The following is an 18,997-nucleotide window of genomic DNA, read 5'->3' on the forward strand; positions in this document are numbered from 1 at the left end:
TCCAACTACTTGAGACTTGAAAATTAAACTGACTAAATCAGTGATACTTAATTATTGGCAAGATTGCCATTTTTAGAAAGAATTAAGATCGATTCACTGATCACCTTTTTATTCACTGCTTGATCGTGGGTAAGTATCTTTTGCTTTCTTCAATTTTAACATTGTTTTTCTTGCTTCTCAGGTGTGTGAACTTGATATCATCTTTAATTTTGAGAAGGCTTATTTTATTTTGGATGAGTTTCTTTTGGGAGGGGAAGTTCAGGAAACATCCAAGAAAAATGTCCTTAAAGCAATTGAGCAGGCTGATCTACTGCAGGAGGTAAGCTAATTGGAGTTCTCTTTACTACACATTAGCATGTTTTGCTATTGCTAGGGAAGTCTCAGTTATGTTCCCCCATTCTTCAAGTTTCAGAAATTACTCTGAAGCATGCTTGGCATGTAGTGTCCATGAGCAGTACATTGATTGGAGTATGTGTCAGTCACATCAACTTAGTTGTGAACGGATTGATTGCTTTAGAGATGGTCTGTCATGTTGATGGCCCAATTTTGGAGCCCAAAACGCTAGGGTCTAAACGTTTAGAGGACAGACTAAGAAGCGAAAAGATTTTGTCCAACAGTAATTTGAGAAACCTCCATCCATTGTTCTCAATTACTGCAGGTAACTCCTTCTCGCATAGTGTGGATGGGTCATCAGCCAACTGTGAGACTGTGTCATTTTCATCCCAGATTGGTTCATATTTTCACCTCATGTCCATTACGTGCAAATGTAGCCAAGCCAATGATAGTGTTAAAATTACACCCTTTGTTGAACTCTCTAGTTCTGTGTTAGCAAAACCAACTAAAAAGTATTTGGCCTTTTCTTTGCTCTCTTTAAAGGTTTTATTTATCTGTTTATCTGAGAGAAAGAGAGAGTGCGCGAGCACAAGTGGGGGAAGGGGCAGAGGAAGAAGGGGAGAGCAAGAATCTCTTAAATGGACTCGGCACTGAGTGGGGGACCCAGCTCAGGCCTCAGTCTCATGACCCTGAGATTGTGGCCTGAGCCAAAAACCCAAGAGTCAGATACTTAACCAACTGGGCCACCCAGGCACCCCTCTTTGCTCTCTTAACAAACCCTGTTCTGTCCAATGACTATATTCTTACTTTGCCTTGATAGCACAAGAACTGTTGATAAGCCCCTTCCATTTCCAGTTTCCACAGTTGTTCTGAGTTCATTGTATATTTGCTATTTCTGACTTGCAATTTCTGAAGTTTAAAATTTCATAGATAAGGCCACCTTTTTCAAAATACTTAAGAATACCTTAATTCAGATACTAACTTGAATTATGCTTTAGCGGTCATTGTGGTTTTAATCAAATAGAAAGTCCGTAGCACAAGGAGGAGCTAGTCAATTTAAAAAAATGTAGTGTGTTTTCATCGAGTTAATTCTCTTTGTTAGTCTTAAAGGAGGCTTTAAATCCAATTTTTTTTAGCATTCCTGTTGTAACTGAAATGTGAACTAAAAAGAGTAAATGTCTCTTTCTTGACGGTGGGCCTCAGTGGGAGGGCGGGCCTTGGATGACGGCTCTGCGTGAGTCACTGCCCGGATCAGTTGGGAGGATTGCTCCAAGTGGCGGTGACGTCATCAGAACATACATTTATTAAATGTGAGACAATACGCTGTACATGTCTCGATCTTGAGTTAACCAAACAGTGGTTAAGGTGCCTGCAAAAGCGGAACCTTTTTTGGCAGCCCTGACGCTAGCCACTGGCAGTAGTGAAATGAGCACAGCCCCTTTTCCATGTGCGTGGTCTGCCACAGTTCTCTATTTAATTGACTGCAGATATGTCACTGGGGAGATTTTTTATTTTTTAACATCTGATATTGTGACCTCAGGCTCATATTCTCCTATTATAAAATTGGTTTTGAAGTTAGGACCTCCTTATTTTGCTATTTACCAATCAGACTTTTCTAAAAATAAGGTCAAACCAGAATCAGGAACTGGGAATTTTATATATTTGTCTCTTTCCTTGTTCACTTTTATATTTCATTATTATGGAACTGTAATTTGCTCTGTCAGATCCTGGTTCTTCATCATTTCCTCCAAGTTCTTCATCATTTCCTGATTAATGACATCTGTCTTAAAACATTTCTAAAGTTATTGAAGTTCACCTTTTAATTTTTATATATTTTTTTCTGAAGACCAGTGTTTAGGGCACTGATCTTTCCTGTGTCTGGATGGTTTTTTAAATTGTACTCATTGCTAAAGACTTGAAAATATGCCCGATATACTAAGTTTACTTTATAGCTTGTATTCGGGATAAAAATGTCATTCCAAGTCCATATTTGTATATGTGTGTGTATCTCCCCTATTGAAGTATCTTTTTTTTTTTTTAAGATTTTATCTATTTATTTGACAGAGAGAGATCACAAGTAAATGGAGAGGCAGGCAGAGAGAGAGGGAGGGAAGCAGGCCCCCTGCTGAGCACAGAGCCCGATGTGGGACTCGATCCCAGGACCCTGAGATCATGACCTGAGCCGAAGGCAGCGGCTTAACCCACTGAGCCACCCAGGCGCCCCATTGAAGTATCTTTTTTTAAAATAAACTTTATTTTCTTAAGATTTTATTTATTAACTTGAGAGAGGGAGAGAGATCACAATTAGGCAGAGGCAGGCAGGGAGAGAGGGGGAAGCAGGCTTACCACTGAGCGGGGAGCCCAATACAGGGCTCAATCCCAGGACCCTGAGATCATGACCTGGGCCAAAGGCAGAGGCTTAACCATCTGAGCCACCAGGCGCCCCTCCCCCATTGAAGTATCTTAATAGTAAGTACCATCTCCTTTTTTGAAGTAGTATTTTGTATCTTAGAGAAAGGAGGAGTGGAGAGAAGCATAGGATGTTTGTGGTCCACATTAAGATTTTTCTTTTCCTGGGGCGCCTGTGTGCCTCAGTGGGTTAAGCCTCTGCCTTTGGCTCGGGTCATGATCCCAGGATCCTGGGATCGTGCCCCACATGGGCTCTCTGCTCAACGGGGAGCCTGCTTCCTCCTCTCTCTCTGCCTGCCTCTCTGCCTACTTGTGATCTCTGTCAAATAAATAAAATCTTTAAAAAAAAAAAAAGATTTTTCTTTTCCTGTCTCACCCTAGTTTAAAAAAAAAAAGTCGACTACTGTTAAATATGGTTTCTTATCTTTAGAGGAGAGCTTTGGCCTGGTTCTCATCTGTGGCTACCTTAACACTGTTTTGTACATGAACCAAAGTGATAGTACATTAAGACATCTTCTCTTCAGTGGTCTGAGTGAACCATTTCTCTTAATTTAGCCATTCAGGTCTTGAGGCAGAACACCACTGGTCCGTTCTGAATTCAGAGGGAGTTATCATACATGGCACACTAAGGCCTTTATGAAGCCAAGCCGAATCTCTTTGGGGCAGTAAGGCTTCATGTGATTCCGTTCAGGCTAACCTGTTTCTCATTCAGGTTATTTGCCAGCACACTGTCGCACATGCAGGGATGACAAGCTGCTTGTTTCCTAAAGTAGATTCGTTTCTATGTTGATACATGATACATGTCTGCATCTTCGGGAGAGTATCTAAATGTGTTCATAAGTTCATAAAACAGGTGGTGGAGTAAGATGAGAAAAAACTGCTAAATTTCTTTCAAGTTTCCCTTCTACCCAAGTTACATAAACTTCTTCTGGTCTGTTTAGGCAGTCCTTCATTTTATAGGCCAACGGAACAGAGAGTTGACAAAGTAGGTTTTCTCTTAGCATATTCTATATAGTCAGTAATGAGAATAGGTCTGGACACCAGGACAGCAGAAGAGAACAGGGTGCTAGCTGGCGCTTACTGAGCACTTAGATGAGAAGCACCCTGTGCTAATCCTCGGGGTGTCCTGAGCAGGGTCCCGAGCACCTTTTAACAAACGAACAAGCAGACGCTTGAGCAGTGAGCTTCCGGGGACTGGTCCCAGCATTCCAAACACGCTCTGCTGGCCTTCAGAGCTATGTGAAATCTTGACCACTGGGCAGTATCCATGTCTCCCCCCGCCCTATTTGCGTATTCCCTTGAAATGTGTATTTTAAACCTGTTTCTGGTACCAACTTAACGTGTTTTCCAGTAATTAAGAGATTCATCATTCTGGAGGTTTTTCTGTATGGAACAGAGTAGACTTCCTAAGACAGATGCTATTTTTTACCTCTTACACTGAAAATGTTCATTGTCTAAACTATCAATAGTTGGTATTTTCAAATTGGATATATAGATACAAATAATACATTTTTAAAGTCATTTCTTATTGGAGTTATCGAAACTGGATGTATGGTATCTTTTTTTGGTATTATAATTTGGGATATAGCATTCACTTAGCCTATGTCATGAATGTGATTTTGCTTCCAAAATTGTAAATATAGCTGCAAAGGCACTTAGCTAAATGTGGCCTTAAATTTGTAGAATTCCTAATTAATTTATTTTAATCTAGTTTTCTTTGTGTTGTGATTTTTCTATTTGGTATCAGCTCTTTTACTTGAATTGATTATTTCTAAACACCACGGACGACTTTGAATTTATAATGAAAATACCTGTTGGCTTAATGCATGGAAATCACAAAATTATTTTGATTTTAGCCCTTTTAAAATCTGTGACATACACATTTCTATCCTTAAGAATGTTTATTTTCTTCAGAAAAATTTCTTTAAAATTTCAGTCCTTCATGTTACAGGCAAACGGCACAGTCGGGAGAAAGTAGATCTCCTATTAGCATATTATAGTGAGTAATGAGAACATAAGTGTGTATTTGAATAATAATTGCTAAAACCTTGGACATAGTGATTAAATAATAAAGATACCTTTTTTAATTTTACTTAGCTACTTGGTAAACAGTGGTTCAGTTTTGACATTTCTAGAGTGAATTCTGAATTCTGTATTTTTGGTATTTGGGTCTGTGAATACATAATTAAATTTGGGGATAAAGCCCAGAAAAATTGGTCCATTATCCAATTTTTAATGTTTGTTGGAATTTAGCACAGGTTTTCTTAACATGCCACTGGTACTTAACTTGATTCCTAAATTACTAAGGTGCAACATGCTGAGATTACGAAATTGACATTCTTTGCAATACTTGGAACACTTCCCCAACACCACCAATTAAGTGCCTATTTTAAGCTAGTTTTCTGAGGGGGAGGACTTGGGGGAGTGGTACCGTTGATTTATAAACATAGATCTAATGACCAAGGAAATACAGAGTGCATTTTCTTTGTAAAGTCAGGCACTTACCAGTTTTTCTCTGCTCCTTAATTTTATAGAGCCAGAATGAAGAATGGGGAGGTTTGTCTGAGGATATCTTATGATAAAGAGCAGTCTAAGGCTTTAGTCCCTTTGACCCCCAACTTATTTATTGGTAACTACCAAATTTACCGTTTTTGTGGCATGGATAAGATGGGGTGTTATGCAAAGACTGTTGCACGTGAGATGATTTCAAGTCCTTGCCTGATCTGTGAAGATCGAATAGTTAAAACACCGGGCGTTGGGCTTTAACCTCAGCGGTAGCTGCATGATGGTGTTGATCGGCGCTTGGAGATGTGTCAGCCTTTCTTTTTTATACTAACAGCATCATTTTGAAATTTGTGGGGGTTTTCCTTTTGAGCTTTGTTTGCTGTTGGTATCATTTCTCACTAACGTAGCCTGAGCAATGAAAAATAAGTGAGGTACCAAAAGCAAGCATCACACTCCCCAATTGGCTTCCACTCCGAGATGACCCACTTTATGAATAGATTCTCTTGGATTTGCCGTTGTTAATCTGCCTCAGCGAGAAAATGGTGCTCTATGGAGAATTAGTGCTGCTAGAATTGATCTGTTTTAGTGCTGGGGCTGCATGATAGATCTTAGTACTATGCACCATCTTTGTGGAAGTAAGAATAAATCTTTTGGACTGCATAAAAATGGAAAGGTAAGAATCTTAGAAAAAGTGATTTTTAAAAATGACTTCTGTACCTTAAAATTATTTTAAGTGGATAAGTACTTAGAGTGTTTAATAACATGCTTCTTAGTATGAAGTTTTGGGATTTTTAATTAAAATCTTGCTAATTAAGAATATTTGGGTATGCTAATCAAACTCAAGAATATTGTACATTGTTTTATAACAGCTAGGTATGTTCAAATACATACAATAATGTCACTTAACAGCAAAGAGTATTTTGATATAAATCCTTGTAGGTTTTGGTCTAATTAGACAAACTCCTAATTTCCACTGTTTGTTAAAACCTTCAAGCCTAAACCTTTTTCTTTTAAATTAGGCTAAAAGTTAACAAGGCTATATACTTTTATGCCAGCGTATTTTAAAAGGGCAGATACAGAAAAAACAGAAGGCAGAACAAATCTTGCTTGTTAACGTGTTATAAGAAATTTGGCCAATGTCCTTGGTCACTGGTTTTCAGCTTGCAATCATTTTGCTCTATGTGTAGGGTTTTTTTTTGAGCTCTTTGTTCAGAATTTTGAGGCTCCCCCTTCCCCTTGTTTCATTCTAACTCATTTTGAGCCTATTCTTGCTCCTCTGGGCTATTTGTAATAATGAAAAGTTGGAGTAACTTAAACATCAGCAGCTGTAAATCTGGTTTTCAAAGATACTTGACAAGAACCCACAGTAGTAAAATACACTTTTATGTCATAATAGTTACATGCACATAAACTGAAAAATATTTTATTAAATAATACTTTATTTCGTTTTGCCATCTCACATTTTCTATTCTGTCCTTTTTTTCAATCCTGATCCTGATCTAAATGATTGCATACACCCTAGGACCTGCAAAGAGTCTATTCCTAGTTGTTGGTGGTGATTTTTTTTCTTTCTTTCTTTATTTTTTTTTAAGGGTTTATTTTTATTTTTATTTTATTTGAGAGAGAGACAGTGAGAGAGAGCATGAGCAAGGAGAAGGTCAGAGAGAGAAGCAGACTCCCCATGGAGCTGGGAGCCCGATGCGGGACTCTATCCAAGAACTCCGGGATCTTGACCTGAGCCGAAGGCAGTCGTCCAACCAACTGAGCCACCCAGGCATCCCATTTTTTTTTTTTCTTTAAAAAGTACTTTCTCGGGGCACCTGAGTGGCTCAGTGGGTTAAAGCCTCTGCCTTCTGCTCAGGTCATGATCTCAGGGTCCTGGGATCGAGCCCCGCATCGGGCTCTCTGCTCGGCACAGAGCCTGCTTCCCCCCTCTCTCTCTGCCTGCCTCTCTGCCTACTTGTGATCTCTCTCTCTGTCAAATAAGTAAATAAAATCTAAAAAAAAAGAAAGAAAAAGTACTTTCTCAAAATTTCAGGGTTTTAGTTCTTTTTTTCCCCTACTGACACATTCCTTAAAATTTTCTTTTATTGTTTCCTCTGTTGCCTTTTTTAAAAATAAAAGTTCCTATTACAGAAAAATTAACAAATACAGGCAAGCACACTAGAACGTCATTTTACCTGTCCATCAACCGGAGACAATTAGATTAACTCAGTGGTTCTCAGCTGGGGTGGGGAGTGGGGCAGTCATGCCTCCTCACGGACATTGAACAATGCCAGAACGTATTTCTGTGATCGTCACGACCAGCAGTGGGGTGGTACTGGCGTCTGGTAGGTGAAGACCAAGGGTCCTGCTAAACGTCCAGCAGTGCCCCGGACAGCTCTCCTAGGACAAGGAATCATCCAGCTTCAAGTCTCAGTAGTGCTATAGTTGCAAAACCCTGGTTTAATTTAACACGATAGGATGTATAAAGATTCCACTTACATTTATAGACTGCTACATCTTTTCAATATAATATGTAGTCCAGAGTACAAATGACTGGCTGAAATGAATCAAAAGTAGAAGGGGGGGAACCCAAAGAACTGTAAAAGAAGGACAAATGGTGATAAAAATCACCACTGTGAGTCACCAGATCACCTTTACTTGCTAACCAGTGCCTGGGGTGATAATCTGTGGTTGACTTCAGCACCTAACCCACAGCAGAGCTTGTGGGATGTCACTGTATAATTCCATTTCCTCAACCCCAAATCAGTTAATGTCTGTTAAGGTAATTGGGTTTTTCCCTAGAAACAGAACTGAGTATACCCTGTAGGCAATCAGAATACTTTTTAAAATTTTCTGCTCATTTCCCCATCCACCTTAGGGACTTGGCAATTTTTTTACAGGGGAACTAGTTTAAATGACCAGAATTTACATATATAAACTTTTATTATTTTACATGTAGACTTTTTGTTGTTGTTCTTTTGTACCTTATTAGCCTTAAAGAATTTATTCAGTACAGATCTAGAGTTTGAATATTTGAAATTCAGTGATAAAAAGAAATCTGTAACGTTTTTGAAAACCCTGATCAAATTTAAAGCATTTCACATTATGATCCAAATAGAAGACCTAGGCAGATATAATATGGTATCCCTAAAATATGCTTAAAACTATTTCTTTACAGTCTAAAGTTAGTGTTACTAATTAATCTTTTTTATTTAAAAAGTACAATGAACTGCCAGAGAAAGTAACTTGTTCTTAGTATTTTATAACTAATAGGTTTTAGAGTAGGGTTTACAAGGTGTAGTTAAGTTATTCCCATCATTTTAAAGAAACTTCACATATGTGATACGGATCAACAGCACAATAGAAAAAGACAGCAGTAGATATAAATAAATAATTCACAGATGAAAGAAAAAAGAAATGGGAATGTAAGGGAATGTAATAAGGGAATGTAAATGAAAATATGAATGAGAACTTTTTTTGGTTCTTGAATTGGCAAGGATGAGTGACCCTCTTGTCTGCTGCTTGTGAGCACTTAAACTTGTATTCCACTTTGGAGGATTAGTTGGGTGATACCTGTTAACAGATAAATTTGTATACTTTTGACCCATCAGTTAAATTTCAAGGAATTGTATCCAATAGAAATACACAATGCACTAAAATTCAGTATAATATTAAGCCACTGGAACTTACCCAGATGTTAATCAGTGGGAGATAGGTTAAGAAAATTATAGTATGGCCATACATGAAACTTACCCATCTGTAGAAGAAGTGAGATTGATTTCTGTGCAGTGATATGGGAAGACATTCAAGGTGTATAAAGTGAGAAAAGATCAGGAGTGGGACATTAACTTAGCAGCATTACCTCTGAAAATATTTGAGGTCCCCCCCCTTTTCTAAAAGTGTAAAACAAACCTGTATTAGAAGTATAAAATTTTAATTTGTAAATTTTTTTAGTGACAAAATGAAATTCTGTGAGTGGAAGAGTACACATTGTGTTGTCCCATTAGGTAAAGTTAGAGTAGAATTTGCTAAAAAAGAAAAGCTTCAGCATATAAAGTGAAGCACTTGTGTGCTCTTGGCCATTTTAGACACTAACCACCTAGAACAACCATATTGCTCTTGCTACTCAGTGCTAAGGTAATGTTAAAAAAATAAAAAAATTATTTGACTTTACTAGCGCCTCACAGTTGCTGGTGGCATCAGACTGACACCATGAGCTATGTCATCTAAAAGGTACCTCAGAAGGGCTTTCAATTCTCTGTATTCATTGCTAAACATAGATCTTAGTGAATTCGGACGTTCTCTGGCCCTTTGGTCTTTAAGCATAAGGAATAGTGTTCCAGAGTCAAGAGTAGGGACTTTGCCACAGAATTCAGTGAGGGGCAATAAAAAGGACCACTGTATTCTAGAACGTGAAGATAGAGGATGCTACTTCTAGTAAAAGGAAAAAGTGAGGCCCCTTCACAAGAAAAACGAGTAGAGCAGTAACTTCAAATTACACTGAATTCCTTTTTCATTAAATGTAAATCATTTGCTCTTTGAACACATTGTGTGCTAGAAAGAGAAAAACAAGAGACTAGGTTTTCAGTTTTGGGTCCAGTATCAGTAGTTTACTTAAGCACCGATCTCAACAGGACGTAAGCCTTCAGAGAAGTGCTAGCTTCCAGTTTCTTTCTAGTTTCCCAGACTCTCTTACTTTTGAGGCATCAGCCGAATATGGTGAATATCTGGGGATTTTTAAGGTTAATAGGGTTTGTCTTAAGAATGTAGACGGTGTTAAGAGGAGGTATAACTTAATTCCTCTGCTGTGTTAACCTGCACTTCCTACTACCTCTGGTTCCTTTTGTAGGGGACTGAGAAAAAAGTCCCTTTTGGTGTGGAGGAAAGTTGAGCATACGTGGTTCAGTTTTTTTTTCTGTTTTCCTTCTGGCCTTTATTCCCATATAATTGCAGTCACTGAGGTTTTCGCGGACTGAGGCACTCAGCTTGCTGCGTAGTGGAACAAGAGTAGTTCTGCCTCTGCCCGGGACCCTCGCGTGTTGTGACAGACTTGGCGCTCCACCTCCCCAGTTCTTAATTAAATTAATTAGTCCCTGACTCAGAAGATATCCTGGTGGTGTGAGGGCCCAGAATACTGGAGTTATAGTCAATCAACTATAATATTTTCTTTGTATATAAGAGAAGAGATAACTTGGTTAATACGGGCATACCTGTATCACTTAGCTTAAAATCAACCTTCAAGGTTAGGTGGTCATTAAGGCCTTTTTAGCACAACTTTTTCAGACTCCGTCTAAACAGAAATTACTGAAAACATGTTACAGCAACTTACAAGTGGCCAAAGAATACATTATTTTTGTGCATTTTAGGGCTTTTCCTCTTAAAGGAAGCTTTTCCAGTGAAGAGGCTTTTCTCCCTATAAAGAATATTCCTCACAATTGCTGGATTCTCATTTCTTGCTTAAGTATAACAATATGGATCGTTGGCTCTAAAGAAGTTGATCTTATCATCTGTCCTTTCCTTCACTAATGTAGTAAAAGGTCTGTCAGAAATGCCAGGCCGTCTTGTTGAAGGCTCGTTTGTTGCCTTTCCTCGCGAGTCTCTTCCGGGGAGGAACAGTGCTGTGCTCAGCCCTGTTTGGGGAAACTACCTACCTTTCTCCTTTCTTGCAGTGGGCATAAGCTCTCCCTGGTTGGTTTTCCCATGTGTGTATAAAATTAAGAGAGAAAACATAAAAGATGAAAAGCTGTAATTTTATAGAGTCTCAAAGAACTGGTACGTAGGTGGAAGGTTGACAGACTTAAACTTTTCTTGTTCTCTCTCCAGAAAACAGAGACTATGTATCACAGCAGGAGTTTCATTGGGTGTAAGAAAGCGTACTAGAATGCGTGCTGGAGTACTGAGATGCATCAGATGTAGCAGGATCTATGAACTCAGTTTGTACTTACAGTCTTGTCAAGTTTGTTATTTATATTTTAGCATCACCTGAAAAGTCTTACTACATTCAATCCCAAGGGATAGTCCCAGTCCTTTCTTTAACTGATTATTTTCATCGGGAATTTTACTCCGATAATGATCCATCATTGGGACTTGGAATTTATTTTTTTTACAGAGAATATTGAAATAGGTTTAGAGGTTCGTTGGCAAAAAATGTATTTTTAAATACTGTGAAGCACTAGTGTCATGGGTACAGAAATAGATAAATAGAATTCCCCTATGAAAATGAGAGCTTCTTTAAGAAAATGAAGCATTTGGGGTTCATTACTAGTATTATTTTAACTTGCTGGCTTATGCCACTGTATTCTGAATGGGGGAAAAAGCAAAACTCTTTTAAATCTATCTCGAGAATTATCTGAGGATTAAATTTAATTGGCGCTTCTCAGATACTTTTGTATTTAATGGTTACTGTATAAAGGATCGGTTACATATTTCAACAGTTTACACGACTTTGTAGCCTAACATTTCAGAATGCCAACTTTAATATTAAAATGAGGATATTTTACAAGCCCTCAAATGAGCAGTTTTAAACTTTGAGTCACAAGCCTTTTGGCAGGGGTATAATCCCTTTGAGAGTCCGAAGAGCCACGGGTCCTCTTCTCAGGAAAATCTGTAAGTTTGCCGCTAGTTTCAGGGATTTCTTTGAGTCCCCAGAAATCCATCTCTGGACACTCTCGGGTCAGTTTAAAACCTCATCTCAGGTTACCTTGTTGATATGAGAAACCTCTATTCACATACATTTGTAGGCGTAGGCGTTTAACAAATCTTTTTTGGAGAGTTCTTTAAAATCTATCTTGAGGATTATTGAAAAATAATAATAATATCCTTCGTCTCAAAGGCATAGTCTTCCGAAGTTAAGCTAAGTGAACCATTAAACACCTCCATTGCTACTTAAAATACCGAATAGGTGACTCCTTTTCCACTTTTTCTTGGCAAAGATTTTCTTTTAGGATCTGTAGAAGAGTTTATGGTCACCTAAGGATGTAGAGATTTTCATTAAGGGATTAAATTCCTTTCCTTCGTGTAATAAAATCCTGACATACTTGAAGACTGGTAGCATTCTAATTGAATTTTCAGTTAACTCAGTACTGACCAGATGATTTTACACTGAAAATCTTTTCAGCCTGTTAGTAACAGTGCTTTTGGATTTTGTCAGCTATAAGTTATTATAGAGAGTTTATCATTATACAGAGTTACTATATCTGTATCATTTATCATTATATAGAGTTACTTTAAGAGGAACTGGAACTCCTAAGCACTGTTTATAAGTTAAATGTTCAGCCATAAACCAAAGAACAAAAACAAAACTTTACGTTTCCATTTTCTTTACTGTGCACTAAACATTCTAGGAATCTGATTGTGTCTGTCAGTTTGTATACTGTGTAAGAATATATGCATTTCTTTTGTAGCCACGTCATGAATATTTTAATGTCCCTGTGTACTAAATGACTACTCGTCGTGTATGCAGAATTTCACAGAGGAAATAGAGAGCTGATATACTTATGAAAGAAAATGTCCTCAGCTTGGTGACTATCTTGTATAATAGAGCATTTCAGAACCAATACCTTTACAATTGTAATTGCTTTTCCTGACTCGCTTTTCTTTTTGTTTTATTTTCGTTCTATATGTGATCTTGATGTAGTTTATTCCTGCTCGCAAACTCGTTTGATTTCTTGAGATATGACCTATGAATGTTTTGCGTAGTATTTCATCTTACATACGTACATGTCCTCATTTACGAACCATCTATGATTAAAGTCTCGTAAGAGGAAAATTCAGCCATCGTTAAAATGCTCACCAAAGAAAACAGAGTGGAAGTGCTCTGGCGGAAAGAGCAGTGCAGTGACCTAGTGCAGGGCTCGGTCTTCACGTGTTGTGGGAGAAAAGAAGTTCTATTTAGGGACTATGATAGAGCCTGTATGGGCCAACATATTCTAGTGTATCGCAGAAAAGAGTATTTGGAAATACTTCTAAAAAGTAAGCTCGGTACTGTTACGTAGTATTTAAGGGTCATACATTCCCAGTTCTTAAGTTCGTGATGCCACCTGGATTCAATCACATTTGTGCTGGACAGTATTGGCCAGTCCCTCGAAGAGTGATCAGGAAGCTGTGTCAGAAGTCTCTGTGACAGTATCTCTCTTCGATAGGAAGTAACATTTTCAAAACGTTCATACTGACCTGGTTTATATAGTAAAAATTCTGATACTCTGCTCGAATACTAATATTTTACTAGTTATGGTTTTATAGTATATATTAAGTCTTCCTTTAATACTTAATGGTTTGTTAAGTGTGGTTTTATTTTAAGACTTTCAATATTGATCGTTATTGTGTATACTTTTAATAAAACATGCAACTTAATTATAAAAGGAGAAGTACCAAGTTAACTCACATTGTTTACAGCTAGAGAGTTTAAAGCCTAAAAGTAAGTTAGCATTAAACAAATTCAGGAGCAGCTCCAACAGGCTTACCACTGAAGGAAGACCTATGAAAATGTAGGGCAGGCAGGTACGCAGAGCAGGGCTTTCCATTCGCTATGGCCTGCATTACATTTGAAGCATCTGGGTGGGCTGTCAAATGAGAAACTCAGCTGCAAGCATTGGGAAACACTGGTCTTTCATTTCCATTTTTTCCCTCTGTCGCTCTCCCCACCCTGCAAGATGTTACTCCTCTGGTTTTAATGCTGAATACGCATTGTCTCCTGCCAGTACGCTTTGGATGCTGTGTGCTGAGCTGTAACAAGATGTTGCCTCTTTTGTTATTTGTATACAGCTGCTTGCTTTCAGTTCATAGATTCTGAAATCGCTTTTCTTGCACGTCTAAAATAAAAGTATTGCATGTACTTTGTCTCATGTGAATGACTTTTTTCTTCTCCATCCCTTTGGACAAATAAGATACATTTTGGTTTTTCCAGGTAATTTTATTAAATCGTGTAAAAAAACCTAAAGCTGGCAAGTTCTGTGAAGTGTACAGTTCAGTACTGTTAAGAATATCCACAGTGTTGTGCATCTGACTTCCAGAAATGTTTCCTCCTGTGAAACCGAAACTGTATCCATTAAACAACTCTCCATTTCCCTTCCCCTTAGCCCTTGGTAACCACCATTCTACTTTGTTTCTAGGACTGTGACTACTTTAGCTACGAGTTCTTCTAGGTAATTCTGAGCCACAATTTCAATGTTAACATGCGAAAATAACATTGTATACTATGGGCACAATTTGTGAAAGAAACTAATGTACTATTTGTACAAGTCTCAAGGAGTAAAATGTATAAATAATTCCTTTAAGCCAGCCCTTTTAGAAAGGACACATTTTAAATAATGCATATTTGATAAGTAACATGGTTCTCTTCATGAAATGCTATACAGGACTGCAGGCAGCGAGCACAGAAGGGAAATCGTGCCAGCCCCAGCGAATAGAATGGGAGACATTTTTACACGGATAAGCAAAGAATGTTAGCCGTGTAGAGTTCAGTGTAGGCGTCTTTTAAGAAATGCAGTGAAGGCCGTATGGTGTTTTTAAGATTATCTATGAACAAGAAGGGGGGTTAGGAGCACTGACCCTCCCAAGCAGTTGAAAACCCACATGCAGCATCTGACTCCCCACAAACTTCATAGCCTACTGTTGACTGGAAGCCTCACCGATAACCTCAACATTCCAGTAACATAGCTTCAGTGTACGTACTGTGCCCTGTATTCCTACAGTAAAGCACGCTGGAGCAGAAATGCTAAAAAAAAAAATCCCTAAGGACAATACACTTAACATACTGCACGGTAAAAAATCTCCATATAAATGGAACCGTACAGTTCAAATCCGTGTTGTTTGAGGGTTAAATGCAAATGATTATTTTTGAATCATTTCATTTATTTATGATATATGTGATTCATGGTCTACATTCTTCGGAGTGTTGCATCTTTTCCATTAGACTTTCTTTAAAAATGATCATGAAAACTCTGAGACATGCTCGAAGGAACCTTCCTGTACACACCCCTCAGCTTCAGCACCCTTCAACTCAGTACTCCTAGTAACAACGCCTGTTGTGTCATCTGCCTGCACACCCCCCCCCCAATTTTGGCCTCAGTGTTTTAAAGCAAGCCCTGGACTTCATTTCACCTTTGATACCGCAGGCTATATCACCAAGCGACCAAAGTACCACCACCACCCCAAAAATTAACAGTAACTCCTAATATCTTGTTTCTGGTTCAGTTTTTCCCAATTGCCTATAGGAATTGCATTTCTGGAATTGGGTTACTAGAACCAGATTCCTAATAAGGCTCTCATTGTATCAGGTTGATGTCTCAATTAAGTCTTTTCATCTTCAACAACTCTGCTTTCCTTCCCTTGCCCCCCCCTTTTTTTTAACCTGAGTCCCCCATGCTGTAGAACATCCTCCACTCTGTACTCGGTGGACATCTGGTGGCAGTATTGACCTCGTTGGCCCATCCCCCATATGTATTTTGATGTAGCCAGGTTAGGCTGAGGGGTGGGGGTGGGGAGAGCAAGGTCAAGAATACTTCATAAAAACCCTTTTTTTTCCCCACCAAAGCTGATTTTTACCCATTTTTCATTAATAAACCTACTAAAAGATCATGTGAACTTCATACAGCATCGGTTAATAATATTTTTTTTTATTTTTGCAGATTTTATTTATTTGACAGAGATCACAAGTAGGCAGAGAGGCAGGCAGAGAGAGAGGGGGGAAGCAGGCTCCACACGGAGCAGAGAGCCTGATGCTGGGCTCGATCCCAGGACCCTGGGATCATGCCCCGAGCCGAAGGCAGAGGCTTTAACCCACTGAGCCACCCAGGTGCCCGGTTTATAGTATTTTATTTAGTACTGAATGCTAAATACCTTCATGTAGATAGGTCTCAATTGTGTTATGTTACCAGTTAACATTTTTTGAGCATTTTCTAGAAGTCAGGCACTAAGCCTTCTCTCCCTTAAATGTCTATGCATGAAGGTAAGTACTGTGATCCTTGTTTTCCAAATCAGGAAACAGGCTAGAGTTTAATTTACTTAAGATTATTACTCCATGTGATGCTTACATATAATTAAACCTAATGTATAGATTTATGGTTTAATATTTTTCTTCTCCTTGTTTTGTGCTGTACCACAATTAGGATGCAAAAGTAAGTTAATTTACTACTGGAAACTAAAAATTGCATTTTCTCCATTAAATTGTCGTATGCCTTTTAATTACAAAATTATTGCAAGTAATAACTGAATTTGACCTGGTCCTGGTTTTGTGATGTGCAAAATCAACCACTTTGGAAAATTTTTAATAATTTTCTAGATATGCCTGCTTTGTTTTTGTCTTCCTTTGACATTTAAAAATGAATATCAGTTGTGGCATAAGACAAAAATGTGCCTTTGCTCCTAGAGTTTTCTTTCTCATATGTTGCCTCCACTGAAGCCACTGGTTGCCCGGGGGAGGGCTGGGAAGGTGAGTTTCTGAAGCTATGCTGCTGGGGACAGTTAAATCAAAAACTAAGTAAAAACGCAGAGGAAGACATTTCTATTAAATACATGTGACCAAAAAGAAAAAAAAAACCATGAAAAACAAAATTATGTGAAGATCTGGGAGAACTCTGGGTTTCCCCTGGTTTTTACTTAGGGGAGGCTTTGGATTTTAAGACTAAGGTAACTTACCTTTCCTATAGCTAATTTAATAGCAGTGATTTCCTAAATTGCCAATGGGTTTGCCTGCTTTTTGTGTGACAGCAATGGTGCCCAGCTCACTGGTAGGTAATCACTAGTTATTCAATGCATGCTGAAAATAGCCTTCTGTGGTCTCTGACATTTGGGGCACAAAACCCTAAATAACTGCCTGCTTTCAGTATTCAAATGTGCCCGAACCAATGACCGGCTTGCATTGTTCTCTGAAACTTGCACATCCTTCCGTGTCGGTTTCACATTCTCCGGCCTCCCCGGATCTGCTTACCAGAGTCTCACATTTTCCCTCCACAGGAAGCTGAAACCCCACGTAGTGTTCTTGAAGAAATTGGACTGACATAACTCTCCTCCCTTGTTGATGACTTCTTGTGGCATTTCACACACTGTAGACGGTCACTGCCTTCATGTCCGTGTTAGCTATAATGGTGTAAGATGATGTCTTGTCAGTAGTACTGTTTTGCTAAGCTGCTTCATTCAGGCCTACACCAATTTTTTTTTTTAAAGGGAATTTTTGGTTAATCAAGTGATAACTTAAGGGACTTAAATAGAAATTAGAACGATGCAGAAAAAGAAAGGTACCTTTTCTGGATATTTTAAAGTTTACAGATCTGTTTCTCCCAATCGAATCATGTTATCTATGAGAACGACAGAATCAGGCAATTTACATTCATTAATTACCGTCTTTGGCAAAGGAAACTGTTAAATTATAATATGCAACCTGGCTTTATGAAACCAAAGACTAGTGTGTAGCATTTCAGCATATCTGAGAATAAAGGGAATCGATACTCACATATCAAATGAATTAAAATTTAACTGTTTATATTGAGACTTCAGAAAAAAACCAAATTTATACCAAAGACCCTGATTGGAAACTACATACTTAAAGGGAATACACAAATGACTAAATTGAAATGATGCGTTTTACGCTAAAAATTATTTCTCCGGCATTCCAAACCGGGGTCGAGGAACAGAGATTGACTGTTTAATAGTGAGCACGTTACTTTTAAGGCCAAGGAACGTTCAACTCCCGAGACAGATTTTTTTCGTGGTCATAATGATTTAGTGACTTAGACAGCTTTTGAGGCCCCCAAATAAAAACGGAAACATTGACTTACCAGAATTCTTCACAACAGTATCTGTGAAGAGAAGAACACATTATCTGTAGATAAGTTATTTTCTGTAAGATAAGTTAAGTGTAAGATAAGTGTTGCTTAAGTCATTGTTTCAAGCACGACTTGTTCCTCCTGGGGTGCTTGTTATGGCCAAGTTTATTTTGCTCCCCTCCACTTACAAGTGCTGCAAACTTGAGGGCAGCTTCCTTCCCTTCCATGGCAATGCCTAGTTATCAGAAATCTTATAAAAGCAGACACCACGTTTCATGTAAAAGTGAGAGTCGAATGAGGTCAAATGACATTAGTGGGCCCTGTATTTTTAAAGGCTATACAGTTGTTTCAGTGTCAACTTTTATACATACTTCTGTGTATGTAGACACGTCTTCACGGTTTACACTTTTCATTTGTATCTGCTGGGCTGGATTAAGCTTTGTTGTGATTGTGACCAATACACATATTCAGGCCATGTTAGCTCTGTCTTACCACATCACTGATTAGTTGTAATAAACGTTCGACGTACACCACTGTAGTGTGTTTTTATCTTTCTCTTTGCAAAAGTTTGTCAAGCTATGGGGAGCTGCTGAAAGAATTTTTTCTCAGTAAAATGTCAAAAATTCACCTCCACGTGAAGGTGGATGCTAAAAGCACACATAAGACAAATGATAAAAGATGTAAGTTTTCATGTACTTCGAGCTCACTAAAGAATAATGTGGCTTCCATGCTGAGAGCTTATCAACACATTTATTTTCAATCAATAAATGCCGCTTTTAAAACCTTGATGCAGCCGACTTTTCTGCTTTCTGAATGAGCAACTCTCATTGCTCCAGGTAATCAAAGGTACTGCAGATCAACAGAACCCCAACCCTAGCCCCACCCCGGAGGTGCTAGCATGCTCCCCAGACTAGCACCTAACATAAGCCACAACTCAAGCTTTGATTGTGATCGTTACGGGACCTCTTACTAACTGTAGATGGGAGATTCCACATACTGAA

At 38.5% G+C, this 18,997-nt stretch overlaps 1 protein-coding gene across 7 annotated transcripts in view; it reads left to right on the forward strand.

Moving 5' to 3' along the window:
- The window catches only part of AP1S2 (adaptor related protein complex 1 subunit sigma 2), a 28,745-nt gene extending 9,961 nt beyond the window's left edge, over positions 1-18,784 (forward strand). For 3 of the 7 annotated variants that reach the window (XM_044234285.1, XM_044234281.1, XM_044234280.1), the window contains exons 4-6: positions 182-319; positions 16,341-16,349; positions 17,188-18,784. In XM_044234285.1, coding sequence (XP_044090220.1) covers positions 182-319; positions 16,341-16,349; positions 17,188-17,235 — 195 coding nt within the window. In that variant the 3' untranslated portion in view covers positions 17,236-18,784. The other 4 variants (XR_006382398.1, XM_044234283.1, XM_044234284.1 and 1 more) reach the window with 4 other exon arrangements.
- Positions 18,785-18,997: the final 213 nt, after the last annotated feature.

This window comes from Neovison vison, chromosome X (assembly GCF_020171115.1).
Source record: "Neovison vison isolate M4711 chromosome X, ASM_NN_V1, whole genome shotgun sequence".
In the NCBI taxonomy this organism is placed as follows: Eukaryota; Metazoa; Chordata; class Mammalia; order Carnivora; family Mustelidae; genus Neogale; species Neogale vison.